The sequence below is a fragment of the Haliotis asinina genome, chromosome 2 (assembly GCF_037392515.1).
Source record: "Haliotis asinina isolate JCU_RB_2024 chromosome 2, JCU_Hal_asi_v2, whole genome shotgun sequence".
Lineage (NCBI taxonomy): Eukaryota > Metazoa > Mollusca > Gastropoda > Lepetellida > Haliotidae > Haliotis > Haliotis asinina.
Window position 1 is genome coordinate 19,380,371 of NC_090281.1, and position 23,050 is coordinate 19,403,420.

Below are 23,050 nucleotides of genomic sequence, written 5' to 3' on the forward strand. Positions count from 1 at the left end.
TGTGAGGAAGATTTCACGCGGGGACACCAGAGCTGTTAATAAGCACGAGAAAAAGAAATCGAAAACCACCCGATTTGCACCTTATTCCAGGCCGTCAGCGACTGTCATCCAGTCTACCCTATGTTCTGGCCTTAGCAGTCTGTCTTCTCCTTCCCAGCAGCCATTTCGTGTTCAGCGACAAGGCACGTGCTTCACGTGCGAAGACCCTACACACTGGAGGAGAGATTGCCCGTCTGTCACAGGGAGACCTCAGTGAGACAGCTGAAGACAAAGCCAAATCACGGTAATTGTGACCATTTCTTATTAACTTATGACGAATATTGGCAGGGTTGTGCTGAGATCAGGGTAAGAGGGCGTCTTAGAATGTGCTGTCAAATTTGGCAGGAAATCTGACCTACTGGTTCGTTTTTTGATGTGATTGAAACGGGATGTAAGATTCCATTTTACTCCACGCCCCCAACCATGGAACTGAGAAATAACAACTTGGCCTTTGCTCACTCCAGTTTTGTTTGTGATCTTGTAGTGGAATGTATTGAACCTCCACGTGTGGTGAATCCATCCTTACCCGTTTCCGTTCCAACCTCTGGAAAGAAAAGACTCATTTTGGATGTGTCCGTAATCAATAAGCATATGTATATACATTAATGACTGGATTGTAAAATTTGATATACATTCTGTTTTAGTTTTACCTTTCGGGCTGACTTCTGCCCCTTACATATTTACCAAAGTGACTCGACAGTTGTGGAAAATGGGGAGACGTGCAGGTCACACTTTGGATGACGGTATCAGGTCTGAGAGTTCACAATCGAAGTGTATGTGGCAGCTACTAGGGTTATGTGTGGTTTATTTAGATCAGGCTTTGTTCCGAAAGCGGTAAAATATTTATAGTTTCCATCACAACACATAGAGTGGCTAGGTTTTTGTGTTGATACCTCTCTGTTCACGCTTTCTGCCCCTGACCAGAAGATAGGAAGGACACAAGAAAGTTGAAGGACACTATTGGTAGGGGTTTTTTTGTTGTTCAGGTGTAAGGGTTCCAGTCAGAAACTAAGCTTCAATTGTGGGTCAGATTGTGGCCATGAAACATGTTATTGGCAGCGTATGTCAGTTGATGACTAGAATCATCCCTATAGATATTTTGAAGGCACAGTCTTGGGGAGACAAGATATATTTATCACAGCAGAGCATCAACCAACTTTAGGTTTCAAACATTAGCAGCTACAACTCGAGGACGTTGTGTTCAGATGGCTCACCTAGCCGGATCGTTTACAGTGATCCCAGTAGCACGGGTATCAGGTGTTACTGTGTACAATTCGCAGGTAGAGTCTCATGGAGTGTGGTCTTAGGAGGAGATGGAAATGAGTTCGACGTGGAGGGAGCTGAAGGCTGTAGCTATGGTTCTCGAGAGTTTTCTGACTTTTCTAAGTTCTCATTCTGTGAAATGGTTCACAAATAACCAGAATGTAGTTTTTGTTCCGAAGGGGAGCATGGAAACCCTTTTGCAAGTAGTGTCCATGGAAAGCGTTAACTTCCTTCCGTTCCCCCTTATCTTTTCTTCCGCAGATTAACAGAGGTAGCACAACGTAGTTCAAACCTATATATTGTATTTAATCTGGAGGCTTTTAGCTATGTTTGTGGGTTCTTAGTAATTGTTGTGTTAGGCTTCTGATATATTCAATTGATAAATATTATTTGGGATGAGGGAACGGGAGTAATCCTTACTTGGATATCTTTCAGCACTGTTTGCGTTATAACGTGCAGCTGGAGGTGGCATGGGTTCCTCGTGAAAAGAATGAACTGTCTGACTTACTCCGTAAGATAATTGATACGGATGACTGGGGTTTTGTATGAATGGACTGATGTCAAATGGGGTGGGTACCCATACAATTGATAGGTTCGCTTCGTACTATAATCAGAAGGTTGAACGTTTTGATTCTCGTTACTGGAATCCAGGCTCTGAGTCTGTAGATACTTTCACTATTGGAGTGGTGATACCCAGGGTATTGAGGCATATGTGAAGGTGTAAGGCTAAGGGAACAGTCGTTGTTCCTGGGTGGTACTTGGGTAGTCTTGGCCACTGCTTTGTCCGAGTGTTGAGTTCATATTGGCTGTGGAAGACGTCTTGTATCTCCCTGTGGTCAAAGGGGCATATGTGCCGAGTCGTTGTGGTGGATTGTTTGGTGTTGTAGATCTGCATTTTCCCATGTTAGCATTATATGTGAATTGCAGTGAATGATTCAATCCATATATTATTCCTTGCTAGCAGATTTGTTAGATGATACTAGGGCAGCTTCCACTTCAAGAGCCTATGCTTCTGGTTTTCCGAGTTTTAAGTTCTGTGCTCAGTCCCATATGGGTTGCCGGTTGTTTTCCCCATAGATCGTTTGCATTGTGCATTGTATCTGTTGTCGCTTATACAGAACAGTTCAAGCATTTCTCCTATAGTAACAGCGTTTTACAGTATATGCTCACGTCATAGTCTGTATACCTAGCCCCACAGACAACACTCTAGCGAAAAATGTTTTAGAGGCGGGTAGGCGAAGACTTTCAAAGTCAGTTGTCAAACTTGCTATGTACAGGATGACTTGCTTGCGAGACAGTGTGTCTCAAAGTCTCCTGGTTTGTAATTATGACTCTTTGAAATAAAATATTTTCAATCTCCCCCTTTCTTTTGTTTTAGCAAATGTCGCAGGGGACTTGCAAGAATGTTTGTTCTTTTATCAGGTTTGTGTTGGTGGTAGAAAGAGAAATGAAATTTGTCTTTTAGCTGTGTGAATAAGATAGACATTGGTTTCTCTTTTGGGACAAACCAGATAAAAGGGACGTAATCCGGGCTAGAGTGCTGTATCAGGTATGTTTATAAATGTGACGGCATAGTCCGGTAAGTTCAGCGACGACCAGCAGGTAACATATTGGTTTGTTACATTTTAATACAAAGGTATTTTGCTTTGTTTATCAAGGGCTGCAAGAAGAGCGTTTTTGGAAATGCAATCAAATGTGAAATGTAAAGCACTGCTGCAGTATTGTCATACCTACCTTGTAGGTGGAAAAGATGTTACTGTAGCATCTGATGTTTTACGCTGAGAATATGCTTACAGAGAATATGCTGTCTTTTAGGATGTAAACACAAACTGTCTTCCGGGAATGCTGTGAAGGTCGGTCTGACGGCTTGTATGCGTGGAACAAGATGGTGAGGCATAAATCATCACTGATGTGATGTGTTATACCGTGTACAATTGTAACAAACGCCTCGGCAGTTATCACAGGGGGCTTGCAAGGATGTTTGTCCTTTTATCTGGTTTGTGCTGGTGGTAGAAAGAGAATAGCTGGCTGACAGGGATGTGCAGGCAAACGAGTTTGCTCACAAGCTCAGTCGTATCACGCGGAAGACAAGTGAGATGTTATCGTTGCCGAGTAAGTATGCGTGTTTCTCGGTTTGCGTGAATTTAAGCGAAATGGGGTTTAATGACCTTTTCACGTTTTCACGTCTTTCGTGAAGCATCTGAATCCCCCGCCCTTCGTGAAATCCTCAGTCCTTCGTGAAGTATCAGAATCTTCCGTCCATCGTGAAGTATCAGAATCTTCCGTCCTTCGTGATGTATCAGAATCTTCCGTCCATCGTGATGTATCAGAATCTTCCGTCTTTCGTGAAGCATCAATCTTCTGGAAAGCCTGCGTCAGTAAATAACGTGCGGTTCATGGTTATGTTTCGATGGTTTTGTTTTGAATGAAATCCAACTTGCAGTCATGCAAAACGCAGCCCCTGACCATCACTGAGACACCACTAAGAGTTCGGCTGCACGGATCATCTCCGGGTTATATCCCTACGACGCCTGCTTACCACACGCCGACAACCTGTAACGTGTAGAACTTCAAGTGGTGATGGACGTTCTTCAGACCACTGAACTCGACGAAAACTAATCAGGTTACGGAGGTTTTCATCATGCCGAGCGTTACTCTGCGTATCTATAAGGACGAGACGCCTGATACAAATGTATCAACAAATAGGCGAACTCATTTCCACTGTAAAACATGTCGGTAGGGTAGTGGTTAAACCGTTCTCTCGTTACGCTGAATATCTGGGTTCTATTGTATGAAGTCCATTTCTGGTGCCCCGCCGTGATGATACTGCTGGAATATTGCTAAAAGCCGCGTAAAATATCTAACTCAGAATATAAAACTATACACCCGTGAAGGTCCCGGGGTAGAACAGGCCTTCAGCAAGCCATGCTTGCCGTAGAAAGGCGACTATGCTTGTCGTAAGAGGCGTAACGAGATCGGGTGGCCAGGCTCGCTGACTTGGTTGACACATGTCATCGGTTCCCAATTACGCAGATCGATGTTCATGTTGTTGATCACTGGATTGTCTGGTCCAGACTCGATTATTTACAGACCGCCGCCATATAGCTGGAATATTGGTGAGTGCCGCGTAAAACTAAACTGACTCACTCATATAAAACTATACAGAATACAAAGCGAGTACAAATTTTGTTGCAACTCATTTCATTGAATAGTCGTCTAAATGTTTCTTTCTGTATGTGTTCCTGTTTTGTTAAAGGGTTCATTTAATGCACAGGAACCATGTCTGCGAAGAGTCCAAAGTTTGGCAACCATGCCTATCAAGAAGCCTTTGACGCGGAGGTTTATCTGGATATGTACTACGGCAGCTTGAGAAGCGAGATAGCGGCAGGAGAAATGATACCTTTCATGCTCCGGTCCTTTCATGACGTATTCAGCAAAGGTAGGATTAGCCCTGTAAACATCGCTGTAATGTTATAACCTAGTATTTCAACATGATGAAGCCACCAATGTTAAATAAGGCTGTGTTTTTCTTAACCCGTTTTATATTGTACGTGTGGATTGAGCAAGAGGTAGCGGTGTGCTGTAGCGAGACTTGTACAATATTTAGACAGTGTTGGAATGTATTAGAATCCCCTTATGATGCATAGATGATATACTCATGGAAACAAAGGAACACGTGAAAGTACAAGTGTCCCTTCATTCTTTTCAGGTTCCTTCACATGGTATATATTGTATTGCACTGTTGATGAACTTCTGAAAATACGGGAACACTTGTACTTCCATGTGTTCCCTTATTCGCTTCTATGTAGAATTATCTTACCTCGCACATATCTGTCGTTTTCTAATTGCTAAGTCAGTCAGTGTACCCAGGTACTAAAATTTTATATGTTACCCACTGCAAATGCCGAACTGTGGAAATTTGTTTGGTCCTTGGTGTTAGTAGTGTTGGGGCTTTTGCCTAACTCCGATACTCTTATTATGATCCGACATACGTTTCAAACCGTTCACAATTAACATTGGGGTGTTCGGTTGAAGCCCATGGGTTGATACACCCTCTATTTGCTCGCTCTTAAACATAGAGGGTACCTCAACACGTTCCTCTCGTGACCATTGAACAATTTATAATATCTTCTTGGATTGGGACCCTTAAAGGTCCGGGGAAGAATCGGCCCTCAGCAACCCATGCTTGCCATAAAAGGCGACTCTACTTGTCGTAAGAGGCGACTAACGGGATCTGGTGGTCAGGCGTATTGACTTGGTTGACACATGTCATCGGTTCCCAATTACGCAGATCGATGCTCATGCTGCTGGTCACTGGATTGTCTGGTCCAGCCTAGATTATTTACAGACCGCCTCCATACAGGTGGAATATTGCTGAGTGCAATTAGTGCTGAAAACTAAACTCACTCACTCGCTCATTGGCGTGAGCATTTCTAGCAACATATTTCTGTGCATGTTGCAAGAGACATTTTGTTGTTTAATCAGGGGAAATAACCGGGAAGAGACTTCTGGACGTCGGAACAGGCCCGTCTATCTTGAGTATCATTAGTGCCTCCCAGCACTGTGACGCCGTCTACCTGAGTGACTTCTTACCCCAGTGTAGGAATGTCCTCAAAGACTGGGTGGATGGTCAGCTGGCAGACAAATTCAACACTTTCTTAGAGTACGTGATCAACCTTGAAGGGACAGGGTAAGTAGCTTGATTTATGCATACTCGCGTTGAACCGATTGTTAACAAGCTTTTCAGAATTACACCCCTTAGGCGTGGCAGGATGGCGGTGGTGATGTAGACCCCGGTTCAGTTCCCCACATGGGTACGATATGTGAAACCCATCTGTAGGGTGCCCTGCCTTGATATTGCTTGAATATTGCTAACAGCGGCGGAAAAAAATAAACCCATTTGCTCGAATTTCAGGGAAACAGTACAATGTCGTGAAAACAAAATCAGAAGCAAGATAGCTGGAATTTTGCCAATCGACCTATACAAGGAAAAGCCCTTTGAACCAAGTCACTTGCTGCCCTTTGACGTCGTGACAACGTCACTTTGTCTGGAAGCCGTCTCTGAAGACTTCACTGCCTACGGCGTATTTGTAAAACGTATAGCTAAGCTTGTTGGGAAAGGAGGACACGTGGTATTGTATGCAGTGTTGGGAGATACCACTTACTACGTAGGGAAGGAAGAGTTCAAGTCCCTTACTATCTCCAGGGAGCAGATTGAGAAGATATGGATAAATGCTGGCTTTGTGATCACTTATAGTAGGGAGAATGCCCTTCCTGAAAACGAGAAGACCAGGTATTGTGAGTTTGAAGCGTGGTATATCATGGCGGCAAGGAAACAGTAGCGGCCCGTGCTATTTTCGAGGGGAAGTCTAAGCGATTTAGAAATTATGGTCATGTCTGATGGTTGTGAGGGACTCGACGGCTGAATATCCAGGTTAGAATTGATCTTCAGTAACCCATGCTGGGTTACAATAGACGGCTTACTGGAACCGGTGGTCAGGCTTGCTGTTCTGGCCATGCTGTTGATCACTGGATTGTCTGGTCCATACGTGATTATTTAGACGGTCGTCATATAGCTGGGATATTGCTGAGAGCGTCGTAAAGTAAACTCACTCACTTGTTCTCTGAAGCCACTCAGCTATAATCCAGCTATATGATGACATTAAATATCGAGTCAGAATCAGAGAATTCAGTGGTCAATAGCATGAGCACAGGTCTACGCAACTTGGTCTTCAGCAACCTATTCTTGTAAGATGCGTCTAACATGATCGGACGTCTTCTGAGGTCAATTCTTTGGCTGTTTGATTTATCAATCGGTATTTACAGACACATAGATGAAATATTGCGAAGTGGCGCAAAAAACCCTTCCAACAGTTTTCTTAAAAACTTCACTGAAAAATATCAACTAAACCTTTCATTCAAGTAGACGTCGTTTTATTGATAATATGTACAGTTAGACATCGGGGTCGGGCTCATGTACACATCAGCGCATGTATGTAGAAAACACTACAAACTACAAGCTGCCGTAGCTATATACAAAAGTTCGTTACATTCAGCAATGGAAGACGGTCATATTAACAAGCCGAGAGACAACACAACCAATATCAATGCTTGACGCGGTGACCTTGACCCTGCGCCGTAGCCGCACATGAGAGGCTGGGTATCTTCACGGCATGTGGCACAGCAGTTTGACAGGTGATCGCAGCAGGACAGTCTGTCAATGGTGCGGCACCAAGCCGGATCCCGGTCCCCGAACTCGCAGCCTGTAAAAATCATCGTTTTCATTGTTTGCTCTTTGTTGTTGTTGTTGTGTTTTTGTTTCTTTCTTTCATTTGATCCAGGAAAATTTGCCTGGGCATGTATACCGAACAACAAAATAATCGCAATTTTCGCGATTATCGCATGTTTATGTCTATATAAAAACTTGACAAAAAGCCAGGTCGCTTTACATTTGCTGTTCACTACAGACATAGCGTGTGGCACCCAGATGAAATAACTCTTCGAGATCTTCAAGATCTGTTCAAGTAAATGGTCGACGCTGAAACACAGGTCCTTATATCACCGGTTAATAGCCAAGAAAGCTCTCAAACATGCAGCATTAGTCATCAATATATACTGACCAGCCAGAAAAAGAAACGCAATTCAAGAAATCCAAACCATTTATATCCTTGATCAAATCCAAACTCGTGCTGAAAAAGTATAATTTTCATGAATTCTGAGTTGCGTTTTCATTGCTTATAAGTATATTATCCATGAAAGGGTGACTAAGCCGTGGGTGTCAGTTTGCTTGTTTAATTGTTTCTTTAATACTGTTGACGTTGTACATTCTTGTTTATTTTATACTGTGCCATTGTTGTTTAACACCGCTCTCAGCAATATTGCAGCTTTATGACGGCTGACTGGACCAGAAAATCCAGTGACAGCATGGGCATCAATCTGAGCGTCAACAAAGTCTGTTATCCCTTTAATGGCCGACTGTGGAATAGTATGGGTTGATAAACACCAATTCCTGATCTAAGTCGGGACTTTATACGGGAGTGGGTTACCGTGAGTGGTGGGGCTTGGGGGAAAAAAGGTCCCCACCCCACCCCGACACCTTTGAAAATTCGTGGATATTGAGGCTCGTGTTGTTGTCTTGTCCAGACTGAAATATTTACAGACCGCCGCCATAAAGGTTGAATATTACTGAGTACGGCTTAAAACTAAACACTAAATTGCGAGAAAAGTATACTTTATATACAGTCAAATGTCTCACCTGTGACGTTAGTGTGAAATACACGGCATGCCGTGCAACACCTGTTGTAGTAGGCGATGTCGTAACACTTGGTAGGTGTTGCTATGGTTTCTGCAGTGCAGGATGCATTTGAACTGTCATGGAAGTCTTCATCGTCGACACAATCACCAAATACTAAAACGTTAAAAGAGAAACATGCGACATTAACACGGTCACGGAGAGTGCAGAGTTGTTGCGAATGTACAGGAGCATGTAAAACTAGAAACAAAGAGCGGAGCGAAGCATGGTGTTAAGTGTTAACATTGTAACTTAATGCAACATTGTTTTATACGTACTGAACCATAAACTACCAAAAATGAATCACGAAATGCCAATAAATTGATATATCCCTATTTCACTGTTTTTCTGTTAATTTGCATCACTTTTGAACCCGGCAGCAGCAAAGCTAACCATTATACAATGCACGTTTCCTTCTCTGCCTCGTGTACGGGCGCATAAGTTGCCGAGACGCCGCAAGTTACGTTTCTTGCATTGGCCGAACCATATTCAGGCTGATGGGTCTTTAAAAAATGTCATAAACGACTGTGACCCCTCTTTACTTCAGTCCGTCCTCCACCAAGGCTCCAGATAAGTTTTCAACATCAGGAGCACGTTTTCCTTATTTGTTCAATGTACGATTATTGAAAAACCTTTAGAGTACGACCCGTGAAGGTCACAGGGTAGAATAGGTCCTTCAGCAACCCATGCTTGCCATAAAAGGCGACTAGGCTTGTAAGGGGCGACTAACGGGATCAGGTGGTCAGGGTCGCTGACTTGGTTCACACATGTCATCGGTTCCCAATTGCGCGATTCGATTATTTACTGACCGCAGTCATATAGCTGAAATATTGTTGAGTGCGACTTAAAACTAAACTCACTCACTCATTTTTACTTTTACACATGCCGATACGACCCTTTACTGGAGCCCAGCTCCACTCCACACCGAACGCTGATACAACTTAGTTACTGTTTAAAAAACCGGCTCAATATGTGTTATAAAACAACAAACACGGGCACCTTTCCACTAAATTTCAGCAGTGAGCAATACTCACACGATAGGCCTAACTGGGACAATCCACGCTCACTTGTGTCGTCTGCAGGTGATGGGTCAGTAATTGGTGAATGGTCAAGATAACGTGTAGACGTGGATTTCGGCAATTCACCTGTTGTCCACGACGTAACTGTAGGGTTAACTGACGTGGGGAAAGGTGTCGGGGGCTGAGTGTGCGTTGCGCAATGTGTGACAGACACAGTGCGTGGTTCCCTTGATTGCGCGAGCTCAGATTTTACTGGCCTTTCAGTCCACTCTCCACCCGTTCCCTTGGTAACTAATGGCGTGGTTTCGACTGTATTAGACTCTGGGGGAATCGTATTGGTGTTCGAAATATTGATGCTTGCTTCTGTAGATATGAACGAACCTTCAATCGTAGAAGGAGCGGAAGAAAAACTCATCGATGTGTCTTCGTACAGGGCCTTCACAGATGATGACACCCCGTGAACCGGACCATCAGTGCTATTCGTAGACATATTCTCCGATGACGTAGTCGGTACTGTCCCGTCGATGGTTGTCTCATTTGAGTATATCGGTTGATTTCCACCGATGGCAGATGGAGTGTATGTTGTCGATGTGTTTAGGTCCGATGTTGGAGTAGTCGTTGGCGTTGGCGTTGGCGTTGGCGTTCGACACGTGTCACAACATAGCCTGGAATACTGACTCCCGGGTTCGCCACATTTGTCGGCACTACACGATGACACATTCCAGTAGTTGTTTCCGTACTCACAACCTGGATAGAAAATAGTATAAAAGGCGGTTTTAGAGTATGTGAGTGAAAGTATGTCATTTTCACCTACATAAGTTGAACACTCTCGAGATGTTCACACTAGATGGCGCTGGTAGAAAAGCGACGGTGTAAGATTGAAACATACCCACGTTGAAAAGGTACCCGGTGGTACTTTTCCAACATTGAAGTAATACTTCGACTCACCTTTCAACACGGGTATGTTTTCAAACTCGGGCACACACTTCAGGTGCAACTCAATACAGTCCTCTACTAGTCAGGAAACGACTGGCACTGATCTCTTGTGAAACATTTTTTTAATTATTATTAAATCCTTATGCTTAAAATTAAAACTTCACAAAGGCAGGACAAATATAAAGCACAATGCCAAATTAGAAAACATTTGCACTTGCAGTTTGAGTCACAAAAAGTTTTCTACCAGATTATAAAATGCGATTTCAACTCGATGACAGACGTATTTACACGTGCACTCACCAGGTGGCCCTGTGGCCATTTTGAGACAGGTCTCACAGCACACCTGCCTGTTCCGCTGGCTGTAGCACAGGTGTCTCTTACTTCCCAGCGTCTGGTCGCAGTCTTGACCCTGGTACACAGGCCCGGGGCGGTTCCCAAATACACAGTCAGCTGACAAAGTGAGAAGAACTGTCATTCGGGATTCAGCATTGAGAGTTCATTGTTTAAGCCTGTTTACTTTCTGCCGTATGCACACATGTACCCTACACGTAAAAGTCCGAGTTATACTGATCTTCAGTAGCTCATGCTTTTCCTCACTGGATTGTCTGCTCCAGAGTCAATTATTTACAGACCGCCGCCATATAGCTGGAATTTTGCTGAATGCAGCGTAAAACTTAACTCGCTCGATCCTATCATTGAGCAATTTATATCAACAGTTGCAATCTATCGACTCAAAAGATACAATTCAGGGTGAAAAAAGATTATTGCAATAGTTTGGTTCAATAGACACTCGCTGCCGCAATAGTATGTTGCAACTGACTGTCATTATCGCAATATTATGCTGAAATAGTCTGTCAGAGGAGGCGGTGGAGGCATAGGGGTGCGCACTCCTCCATTTTGTCCTGAACGTTTATTAAATGACCATTGAAAACGGGTGAAAATGAAGTGTACGCTCCCCCCTTTCTCAAAAGGCTGTATCATGCTCTGTACTATGTCTAACAAGAAGAGAACAAACTCATCAATATCCCCAGCAATGGCAAAATATTTTACTTTATATAAATGTCAACCAACTTTGACCATGTCAGATGTTTTGCTGTGTATGAAACAAGTGGAAGGAGAGTATTGAAAGGTTAAGTTCCGCTCCGGAAAGGAGCACTACCACCAATTTCAGTCAAAATCAATTTTTGCCATGGAAACGCAAAAAGTAATTTATTCAGAAATGCAAAACTACCAGAAGCCAGATCACTACCAGACCACGTGCCAAGTGTGGTGAATAAATATAGAACAGGTTTTATGATCTGTTTGGGAAAAGACGAATGAGCACCGGCGGACGGTGTCCATTGTAATACCTTTGTGATGAGTTAAAAGCCTCTGCAGTTGCAATCACTATCATATGTGATGCGTACCTTCTATTCTGAATCACAATATATGTAACGTACTTGTTGAGAATCACTATATTTAACTTATCTATTGATGCTAATTACTATATCTAACGCACAAACTATTGTTGTACGTACCAGTTAACCCATCTGCTCTCGAACTACGTACCGTGTTTGGCTGGAGCGTTGGTAGAATGTACACATGCCCCGGCAATGCACCACTGTAAACACCACCAGAATCAGGGGGTTAATATCAGGTTAGATCACCTTCCAGAGGTTCGAATTGAAAAACGTTAAATACAACATTAACAAAACATACAGTTCTCCCAAGTCTAACGCTTAGTCTGTCTGTCTGTCTATTGCGAGAGACAGATGGATGAATGGATGGATGGATAGACAGATAGATGGATAGAAGGATGGGAGATTCCTGAACCTGGAGAAATGTAGGCTTGCTTCATTTTGGAGCGTTTGCATTGCAGGGAGGGCTAGACTATGGTACGTAATGTGGCTCATGGACTGTGAGACAGACAAAATTCTTCCTACCACCGTGTGTTTTAGAGCTGATGGAGAGTGCTTCAAACCAGCCTACCTTCCTGTTGCCGCACGGAGTTCCCTCCCCAGCTATGTGGTAGGCACAGCGTCTGGTCCGGGGGTTGTAGCACGGCATCCTGCTGCACACATTTTCAGACCCCCCTATGTCGATATGCTAGGGAGAGGAGGAGAAGGGAGTCAGGGAAAGAGCCAGTTAATATTCAGAGCAGGAGCTGGGATATTTCTGCATTGTTTCAAACAATGTACGATTGCATAAAAAGGACCTGCAAAGGATGGATTATTATAAAGGCCCCTCAAGGCTCACCATAACTGTCAAATTTTTAATATTTATTTATTTATTTATTTAGTGTTAATTAATCAATTTAATTTGTGTTAGTCATTTATTTATGTTACATATTTATTTATTTATTTATTTATTTATTTATTTATTTATTTAGTGTGTGTGTGTATGTGTAAGGAGCAACGTTTGCGTGCATTGGTGTGTACTGCTTGTACTAGCACGGACTAACGCCGTTATTACCAACTCACAGAGATACCATGCTAAAGCTCAGATACTCCACATGGACAGACCCAGGGTGGAGGAGTAGCCTCGTGGTTAAAGCGTCCGATCATCACGCTGAAGTCCTGTGTTCAATTTCCCACATGGGTACAATGTGTGAAGCAGAATTCCGGTGTCCCCGGAACATTTCAGTGATGATGGAATATTGTTTAAAGCGGCGTATAACCATACTCATTCAAGGACAGACTCCGAGACTTCTAGACCCTGCTCGACGAATGGCAATAACAAGTACCAGTATATAAACCTCTTTAGTATAGCACGGCCGGGGATCGACCACTTATATTCCAGCCTGTGGGTCAACGCTGTATACTTACACAAAAGAATGAGGAAGGGGAGTAGAGCATCTGGCACTGTCGGTGGACATCGTGAAGCTGTCCAGGCAGGGAGGGGAGGAGGAACGAGACGGACGGCGTGATAGTGTCATACAGACATGACACGGTATTACTGTCGCTGAAATTAACAACTTTGCTACTGTAGCTCACCTGGACGTCGTGGGTCTATGCTCATGATATCAATCACTGGAGTTTGGTTCAAACTCGTAAAGTTGCAGTACTACTGAATGTTGAACAAAACATACATCCTACATTCTAAACATCCCACATTCTAAACAAACACTTTTCAAAACACAAATTTCAGATACGGATTTGACCCTAATAGGCTTTCGTATAAACATCCTCATGCTCTGTAATGACGTATTTCGAGCCTCACCCGGAATTCCAGGTACTGAGCATTTAAGTCTCGCGAGACGCCACTTCCGGTACTTAGCTGGTTTCCTGCTCTCTTTGCGCGCGCCAACTTGCATTATGCGAGATGGGGCAAAGTTTTCTTCTGGTACGAGGACCCTTATTCTCGAAACGTTCGTAGCCCTAAGGACTCTTAACTCCGACCGTAGCCCATGTGTTAATAATGGGCTTAAGACGTTTGTATGCTTGCGAACGTTTCAAGAATAACCAGCCAGATTTCTGGAGACAAACGTATATTCAAGACTCTATTCAGGTTCCAAATGGTGCGACCACCAGATATGACTTTGCTCGACCGGACGTGAACGTTGTTTGTCACCGAGCGTACTAAGGTGTCGCGAAGTGCCGTGATCTTAAGTCTGAGACAGTCGCACACTGTGACCAGCCGTTCGTCATAGTATTGGCCCTTGGGATGTACTTACCCTCGAGACTCAAGTGAGGTCACGTGTTTCTGGAAAGACCTGGCTGAGCATTCGGAGAACGTATAGTCGTTGTATTGCGTCACGTGATCCTTGCCACCGTGGGCTTCGGACATGATGTTGTTCTCTGATGACGTACAGCTGCTGTCAATGTCGTCATGGGTTGCTCCAAGGCTAGAGTGATAACAAAAATATATATTGTAAATTTCACGAGCGCAGTTAGGGTGGATCATTGTTGGATAATATTCTATCAGGACGTGTATCTCTGACCGTGCGGTATCTACATTTTGATACTCAAATTAAGCCATGACTATCGAGTATTCTCAAACTGCATCAAGGATTCAAATGTATGACGATTCCATTCAGTGATTCCATTCAGATTCCGACGAATTTCCACTACACCCTAGATGCATCTACAGCTCGGTCCGAAAATTTATTACCTACCTTGGCGGGAGGTTTATCCAATCAAGTGAATGCGCTGGGAAATTGAGCGAACCAATCACAACTCACTTTCGCTTTTTAGATGTATCGAGGGTATGGTGGAGACGTATCGGAACGTATACCCTGGATATATTGATGATGATTCAGTTGTTTAACAAAAATTATGTCGAGCATAATTAACTTAATTCCAATGTTACATGCCCTTTTCATTGTTGGACCAGATGCTGTAATTTGCGCTTGTGTTGTCGTTACTGGTACACTGGTAACAGTTGCTGGTTAACATGAGTTAGTGCCAATCTGTACTTCCTTGTTTACGCTTCGTTTACCTGTGTCCTATTTCATGTGCAGCTGCAATGACGTCGTCGACGAGGTTGCCTCGATATCTGGTCAGTGATATACTGTAACCATTGGGATGGCACATCCTGCCGTCATAGGCGATACCTAGGGTAAATTGGAGATACGATGGAATACGATGTTAATCAAGTCAGCGAGCATGACCACTCGACCGCGTTTGTCACATTTTACGACAGGCACGGATTGCTGTAGACCAATACTAACCCGGATCTTCACGAATGGGATAGTGGTTGATAAACGCATGTTTGTGATATGGTCTGAACCGTACCATGGCAAAGATTTGCTATGATGGAAATGACTTTGTCATCTATTGATAAACTGTATCCTTCAGGACTGGAACTTGCTCCGAACGAAAGGAAACCGTCTCCTGTATGCTGCTTCTCCGACCCCTTCGGAATAGTGTGTTACTTTAGCATGTATTTCATATGTTTAATAGGTGGTTGATTCGGGCCATCGCTTTATCGCCCTGAAAATCTAGGCGATATCGCGACAAAGCAACAGTACAAAACGATACGGCGATACGATATAGCGATGTAGCGATACATGCAAAACGAAACAGCCATGTCCCTAATCAGCCACCCCTGAAAAGGTTGATCACATTAATTGTTAGTTGGACAAGCCTCTTCTGATCTGCTTGTATTATTCAGTTTGCGAAAAGAAATTCAAGGTTCATCAATATTGTTAAATGCAATTATAGGTATCCGTTCCTCGTACATGGATTCGTACTGACGTAATACCCTTCCGCATTATCAGCCTGGTCAGCACAATGTATAACAAGACAAATGTACTGGAGAAAATAAGTTAGTGATATTGGTATTTTTATGATTGATATTTTATCAGTGTGTCAATGAATGGATAGATCATTATTCATAATTTCAACTATTTTGTCCAGTATATATATCGAGCAGAATGGTACATAGGACTGAGAAATAAAATTAGTTATTACAAGTTAAAAATAGTATTCATATTCAATGGAAAGGCCGAAATCGTGTCCATCCGACTGTCCCATTCATGTAACACAATATCATGTATCCTTGCTTACCCAGTATCTCCGAATATATACCCTCCTGGACCGTGTACAGGGTATGTCTGTAAACAAAACCAAAACATTTAGTAAAATCTATGTTTAGTCAAATCTATGTTTATTGGGGGTTTTTTTAAAAAATAAAATAAAATAAAATAAAAATAGTAATTGGAAACAAAACAAGAGTGAGTTTAGTTTTACACCGCTTTTAGCAATATTCTAGCAACATCATGGTGGGTGATTTCAGGTGATTTCAGAAATGAGAAATAATCGGGCAACGAGCGAACGTTTCAACCAAAGGGCTATCACCCCAAAGAAGACAAAAAAAGGAGCTACGAAATCGTGATTCTATTTCGATTGAGTAACATGTAGTCCATGAAAATAAGCCATCGTATTTACAAAATGCAGCCCAGAGCAAAGCTAAGGTCTGGACGAGGTAATTTAGACTTTAGATTTTGTATTCACTTTTTAATCTTTTCTCCAGCCACGATAAGTCAACAATATTGCCGATGACTCATTAACTCACACACTCTGTGGTCTGTGTAAGTAATGATGATGTTGGCTGAGTTTACTTCCAAGTAACAAGTATTTGGTTAGAAATTCAAACTTTTTGAGTCAAGGTTTCACTATCAAATAACGGGTCAAGTCACTCCAGAAATTTTACGGCGGTAGAATATTCAAAATGGCACTCGTTCCTTGTCAGTATGTCAGTGCGACGATGCTATTCAATACAATATATTTACATACAGCTTTCAAGCTTTACTCACTGGCACTGACTCACTGGCACTGATGAGGTTTCGTGACTTGACTGGCAGCATGGCCTTGTACCAGAGATTCGTAATTACTCGCCTTTTTCCTTGACCGGGCCATTCGGCTCGGAATGACACGAGTAGTTACGAATTTGTACCAGAGCGACACGAATCAAGCGACACTGGTTACTGGACTGTCCATTGAGCCGGTCATGCATATACTGGTGTTAGCACAGATTTTCAGGGATATATTCTAAAAGTTTTCATTTATAATTTGACTTTTCTGTCCAGTAAATCTATTTCGATAGTTTAAGGAGAATTAGTTTTGAATTTGGAGGCACAGTTATTTTTCACTAAAATTGCATTCATTTGACAGATGTGTTTCTATATCTCAGTGCTGTCGCATTGTTTGGTCGCACCAGTTATGATATTGTACAGGATAGGTCCTGCATATATATACTACTCAAGATTAGTTAAGGACCGCCCTATTCTTTCATGTCACCATAGTTAATCGGTAGATACACGGTCCTTAACCTCTTTTGAGTAGGATGATAAAAGTGTTAGTGTTATAATTGTCTACAGTGAATTATACCCTCGTAAACCGAATCTTTTGAACGATCACATGCTCCTCGTCGGATATGTTTGGAAAACATCAAACTCACTCTGTGAACACGATAACGTGGTCATTAGCGGGGAACCCGGATGTTCTGGTGGCCAATGTCCACGCGCTGTCCAGTAACCATTTGCCCTCGACCTCTGTCCGCGTGCTTCCAGAGCCCAACAACCCGCGCACCATGTCTTCCGCGACGGACGTCTATATATGAAGAAAAAGGAAAGAGTGAGTGAGTGAAGGTTTAACATATTTTTGCAATATTCCAGCAACACCATCGCAGTGGTACATAAGAATGCTCTTCATGCATTGTATTCATTTGATTAAACTGAAACCGGTTTAATAAATCCGACAGTACAATGGTTCCAGTGAAGTGCAATTTTCACTTCTTCTGATACTTTCCCCACAACAGCTCATTAAGTCATAGTATTTCACGGTAATCCAATAATCACTCCGGATGCTCACTCTCTTAAAGACTAGTATAGTTGTCCCTGAGTCAAACACACCGTGAGTGAGTGAACGGATTTTGTTCCACGCAGCAATATTTCAGCTATATGTTGGTGGTCTGTAAATAATCGAGTCTGGTTCAGACAATCCAGTGATCCAGCATGAGCATCCGCACCTAGGATACGATGACATTGTCAAAGGCCGTCAGTGAGCCTGACCACCCGATCACTTAAGTCTCCTCTTACTAAAAGCATGGGTGACTGAAGATCAGTTCTTACCCGCATCTTCACGGGTACTTCAGTGGAAGAATGACTGACCAAGAGAAAAGGTGAAGTAGGGTAGAACTTTGCAGTTAGGATGTTTTCACCAGTGCAGCGTATACATATGTACAACTCGTAACAAAGTGTTACTCGTTCACACGTTACCTCGATGACGTAACCAGCAAGGTGGACATGGTATCGGGGAGACGCAGTCTTGAAACGGAGGTCAACCTTTGGAGAAGAAACAGTCCTATAAACTCAGATTATTTATGTCTTAAAGTGCCTCTGTGTTCTTGCCTTATCCTTCTTTTCACTTATGTTTCACTTGTAAAGATATGAATGTATTTTTACATGAACGTCACTTAAAACTTTAAAAAAGGCTGCGAACAAATGTTGAATGGACTAGAGGAAAATATATACATCCCTTTTACGTACACAGCTGCATTAGAGCAAATATATATTAAAGTCAGTCGCCTCTTCTGTGTGGTGGAGTAGCCAAGTAGTTAAAGGGTTCGATTCCCGACTCAGTCTCACCCACTCGCTCTTCTGTTTCAGTTACTAAAATCAGGAATGAGTGTTTTGTGATTGTTCGTGACCTGTGTTTCGGTTTGAGTGCATATTTATTTATTTGGTAATCCAATCAAACACAAGTAAATCTTGCTTACTGCATTCATCACATGACCAAAATAGCGCCGGATGTTCTCAATGGTATCCAATTTTCTCTTCCCATGACCTGAACCTGTCGATCTGTTGTACCATCTACAATACAAATACAGGTTTCCTAACATACCTCCTGAAGTACATTTAAGTGACACGATCAGAGGTCATTTGATCACATTTATAGCTACGAAATATTGCATTTTAAAAAAATATATAAAACCCTATCTATCTCTATTGAAATTAAAGAGATGTTGATTTATATTATTATGCTTTCCCTTAACTTTTAACGTTTGGTCAAACACACCGTGTACTTTCTTTTCAGCTCTAGTACAGACACTCTTACCGCTGATACACGGTGTAGTCAACAAATATGACGATGTCCAGGTGGACGTCGGGAGCAGCACTAGCAGCATCGGGACGGAGACACGATGGATCTGTTGCAGAAATGACCGGAACTGCCTCGTTGGTGGCAGATCGCGCGGACGGATGATCTGGGACAGGTACATCTGTGCACAGGCAAACCGTTGCGCAGAAAATGACCAGTCTTCTTACATGCGAGCGAAGCGAGCAAAGGTTGGCAACGTACTTTCCTCGCCTCGGTTCAAAAAATATTTTTCATATCAAAATGAAACATCGCCACCATCAAAAGTATACACCCATATCTTCACTGGGTTGTGGTCTCACATTTCCAACCTCATTTTGAGAAATTACTCACGTGAAATATGTTTTATTCAACATTTTAAGCGCAACTAGTGGCGTATTAGACCGTTCTTCGCCTCCATTCCCCCTTCCAGCTTCCATGTCAACGGAGTGGTACAGGAGGGTATTATTCCATATGGAATCCTTACAGTTACCTCCCCTGCTTCATTCACCCATTACGCCAGAAGCGTTTTTATGCGGAATAAATGTTACGAAAATTCTAACAATAGCGACGACAGATAAGACAAATAAACTCCAACAGGTTCATGATAAAATTAGGCGATATGGTATTTCGTTTTAATTTCTGCTTATTCTTGTTCCATCACTCCGTTGAATCGGAAGCTGGCAGGGGTAATCGAGGCGAAGAACGATCTGAATACCACGAGGGGCATCCCACGAGTGAATAAACATATATAAATAAGAAATAAGTATATTTACAAGAATAAGAAGTACCGAACGTCGTGTTAATGAAAAGTCCCTATGTCTAGTAGCCCAGCTTAGTCGGCATGTAAATAAAGGCGCACGTGCAAGATACACACATGGTTGATATTGTGAGCACGTCAACTTTACCTAGAACAGCATAGTCGAGCCGGAAAGGATCGAAGTCTGTGTCTGAACCTTCAGTCGCTCTCTTTTTGTCACCCGAGAATCTCGTGTAGGGGTCCAATGTGTACAATCGTCCGTCCGGCATGGAAACAAGGCCACTCTGTGAAAAGAAACACGATGAAATATGTCATAAAGTACGGTCGCCGGAATAAGAAATACATTCCAAACTATTACCACCATGTCAATTAGCAGTTACATTGGCAAATCATTCTCTTGACTAAAGAACCCGGGAGGATCCGAGACAGAACTTCAGAAACCCATACTTGTTGTATGAGGCGACTAACGGGATCGGGTGGTCAGCCTCGCTGACTTGGCTGGCATATGTCATGGTACCCCAATTGCACGGATTGATGCTCCAGCCGTCGATCACTGGTTTGTCTGGTTCTTATTGCTATCGCAAGAAAACCCTAGCTTACCCACTCACTTTGGGTGACGTCTAAAGGCGACATAAATCATACTCACCCATTCACTCACTCTTCAAAAATAAGAAACATTGATCCTGATCGATAACTAATAATAACTGAATAACTCGTCATTCAGTAAATAGCTTTACCAATGACAAAGTTGAGCTACCATCTTCTCTGTTGGTGCACGTCACCTCCACCGTCGCCATGTTGTCTGTGTCCTGGTATTCGGCGCGATTCTGCACATAATAAAAGCAACTGTGATGTCCCGAAATATAATTCACACACACTCGCACGCACGCACGCACGCACGCACACATACACACATTTGTCGGTACTTTGAGCAATAGTCCTGATACATGTGAATAATTAGATCTGATTGTCACTGATACCTTCAATCTTTCTGCAAAGCAAAAAATGAAATCAGGGAAAATCAGGGATTCGAACCCTGAAGATAAAAGATAAAAGGAATAACTTTAAGCATGACAGAAGTTCTCTCAACAAGTCGGGTATGTCCTTCAAAATGGATTTGTAAAGGGAAATGTGATTTATATTACTTCACTCGTGCAGGCACCAGCCCTACATATGTGCAAAAGATTGTTCCTGTTTGGATTTCTTGACATCAACTGTTCTACAAAAAAAACATGAACACTGGTACTGAGCAAAGATGGCATAAATATGTGTATGAAAACTGGACCTTGGCATAACCTTGAACATACATAGTGAGTGAGAGTGAGTTTAGTTTTACGCCGCACTCAGCAATATCCCAGCTATATGGCAGCGGTCCGTAAATAATCGAGTCTGGACCAGACAATCCAGTGACCAACAACATGAGCATCGATCTACGCATTTGGGAACCGATGACGTGTGCCCCGTTCAGTCGACTTCAACAAACAAGTGGCTGACATTATGGATAACTTGCCCCGTTATTCAAACTCGATAATCAAATGTCTTAGCATTGAAGAAAGGCTTGTCAGGAATAGAATATATGAGACAGACTAACATGGCATACGTACGTGTCTATACGGTGTCATGTGCTTCTCTAACACTACTTCTCTTGTCAACAGAAACATTGTGACGCTTGGGTCCACATCCAGGTTTCTCACAAGACTGAGCACCAAGGATTGATTTGATGACGTCACTTCCGCGTAGAGGGTGTTTGGGAGGCAACAGTTTACTTCTTTGGCAGTAAGGTCGTGGTTGAAATCTGTGTGATAGGTTCAAAACATTTATAAGGAGGAATACTTAACGTTTACCTTTCATGCTTAGCAGTTTGTGTTTATATTTGTGAATAATTTTGATAGGAATATTTCAGTGGAAAGTGAAAATTTTATGCCACATCGACAGTTTGAATTCCAAAGTAAACATTTCCATGAATAAAAGTGACGATGTGTTTGTGTGTTTAATCTGGGTATTGATTTAAGCCACAATGCTAAGCAAATTAGCCTTTGCGCCTACACCCTGTAGAATCTAGTGTTTAAACTAACGTGAGTCGAATATTTCTGATTGCCATTCGACTGGATCCTGCCTTACCTTTCCGAATGAAACGATGCTCCAAATATCCATGTGAATGCTCACATGTGAAAACAGTACTCACCCGGAGAAGCGCGCAGTATTGAAACAACAGTTAATATAGCAATACAATTCGAAGACGCTGTCATCATGGCGTATAACTCAACTTTTTCACGAGGGAGTTCTACAACCCCGCCAATGCTCTGTGAAACCGGTGTTTACCGTTATATACGTACCGTTATCATTACTGCGCTGACAATCTCCTCGTGCTTATGCTAATAATGCAACCGCCCTACCGTTGCTATAAATGATATAATATTATCCTTACCTATCTATAAGTATGTATCGCGCCCTGGAAGTGGAGAGATTAAGTGTTGTCATAACATTTATGTAGCTTCTATCCCGTGTGAATATGAAACGTGAAAGAACTGGAAACATAGATCGATCCTCTGTCGTAGCTCCGCGGTCACTTAACTAGGCCGTTGTACAACAGGACCGTTGAGGTACGTATGAAGCGTGAGAGAACTGGAAATATAGCTCTTATGCCGTAGCTACGTAGTCACTAAAGGAGTCCGTTGTACAACACTACCGTAAAGGTACGTATAGGCGTTACGCTTAACGTAACAATTAGGTCGGTCTATAACGGTACCCAGGAAATAGCGCTTGTTCACAATGAGCATCGAACATTAGTAAGGTGAGGTGATGTTGGGTTTAAAATTGAATATCGCTCATATGACGACGTGCATGAGTGTGTATGTGTGGCTGCTTGTACTAGTCCAGGTTTGAGGATGTTTATAGTTCCAGCTCACTGGGATACCATGCCGCAATTAAGCATGAATAACCCACTCACACAAATTATACTCAGAGCCGACCAGTGCTTGTTGTATCCGTTAATGCCGAGTGCCAGGCAGGGATCAGCAAGTACCATATTTTACCGTCTTCTGGTATGAATGAGTTCAAATCTAACGTCACACCGGCTCTTTTGGAATGACGCCGACGGGGATCGAACCCGCGACCTTCCGATCTCCGTGTGGATGCTCTAACCACTACGCCACGGAGGTTCAACATTAGCAAAAAGTCACAAAGT

At 42.7% G+C, this 23,050-nt stretch overlaps 2 protein-coding genes across 2 annotated transcripts; one reads left to right on the forward strand and one right to left on the reverse strand.

Moving 5' to 3' along the window:
• The first annotated feature begins 103 nt into the window (after positions 1-103).
• On the forward strand, positions 104-8,928 carry LOC137273363 (phenylethanolamine N-methyltransferase-like). The gene is made up of 4 exons (XM_067805977.1): positions 104-283; positions 4,577-4,741; positions 5,788-5,992; positions 6,218-8,928. Exons 2-4 carry the CDS (start codon positions 4,582-4,584, stop codon positions 6,642-6,644), a joined length of 792 nt encoding a protein of 263 aa, XP_067662078.1. The 5' UTR covers positions 104-283; positions 4,577-4,581; the 3' UTR covers positions 6,645-8,928.
• LOC137271620 (A disintegrin and metalloproteinase with thrombospondin motifs adt-1-like) lies at positions 7,372-20,660 on the reverse strand. The gene is made up of 15 exons (XM_067804058.1): positions 20,601-20,660; positions 20,012-20,147; positions 19,086-19,233; positions 18,748-18,841; positions 18,248-18,313; positions 17,428-17,579; positions 16,035-16,081; positions 14,965-15,079; positions 14,201-14,371; positions 13,353-13,488; positions 12,517-12,633; positions 12,097-12,148; positions 10,849-10,998; positions 8,558-8,710; positions 7,372-7,565 (listed from the first exon to the last, which is right to left on the reverse strand). The coding sequence occupies exons 1-15, from the start codon at positions 20,658-20,660 to the stop codon at positions 7,372-7,374; spliced, it is 1,791 nt and encodes a 596-aa protein (XP_067660159.1).
• Between the last annotated feature and the right edge of the window lie 2,390 nt (positions 20,661-23,050).

Coding starts and splice junctions, on each gene's coding strand:
- LOC137273363 (XM_067805977.1), top strand. CDS start 4,582: ATGTCTGCGAAGAGTCCAAAGTTTGGCAACCATGCCTATCAAGAAGCC. Junction 4,742..5,787: donor TCATGACGTATTCAGCAAAG/GTAGGATTAGCC, acceptor TTGTTTAATCAG/GGGAAATAACCGGGAAGAGA. Junction 5,993..6,217: donor ATCAACCTTGAAGGGACAGG/GTAAGTAGCTTG, acceptor CTCGAATTTCAG/GGAAACAGTACAATGTCGTG.
- LOC137271620 (XM_067804058.1), bottom strand. CDS start 20,660: ATGGCGACGGTGGAGGTGACGTGCACCAACAGAGAAGATGGTAGCTCA. Junction 18,842..19,085: donor GACTACACCGTGTATCAGCG/GTAAGAGTGTCT, acceptor TTTGTATTGTAG/ATGGTACAACAGATCGACAG. Junction 10,999..12,096: donor CAACGCTCCAGCCAAACACG/GTACGTAGTTCG, acceptor TCACTTTGTCAG/CTGACTGTGTATTTGGGAAC.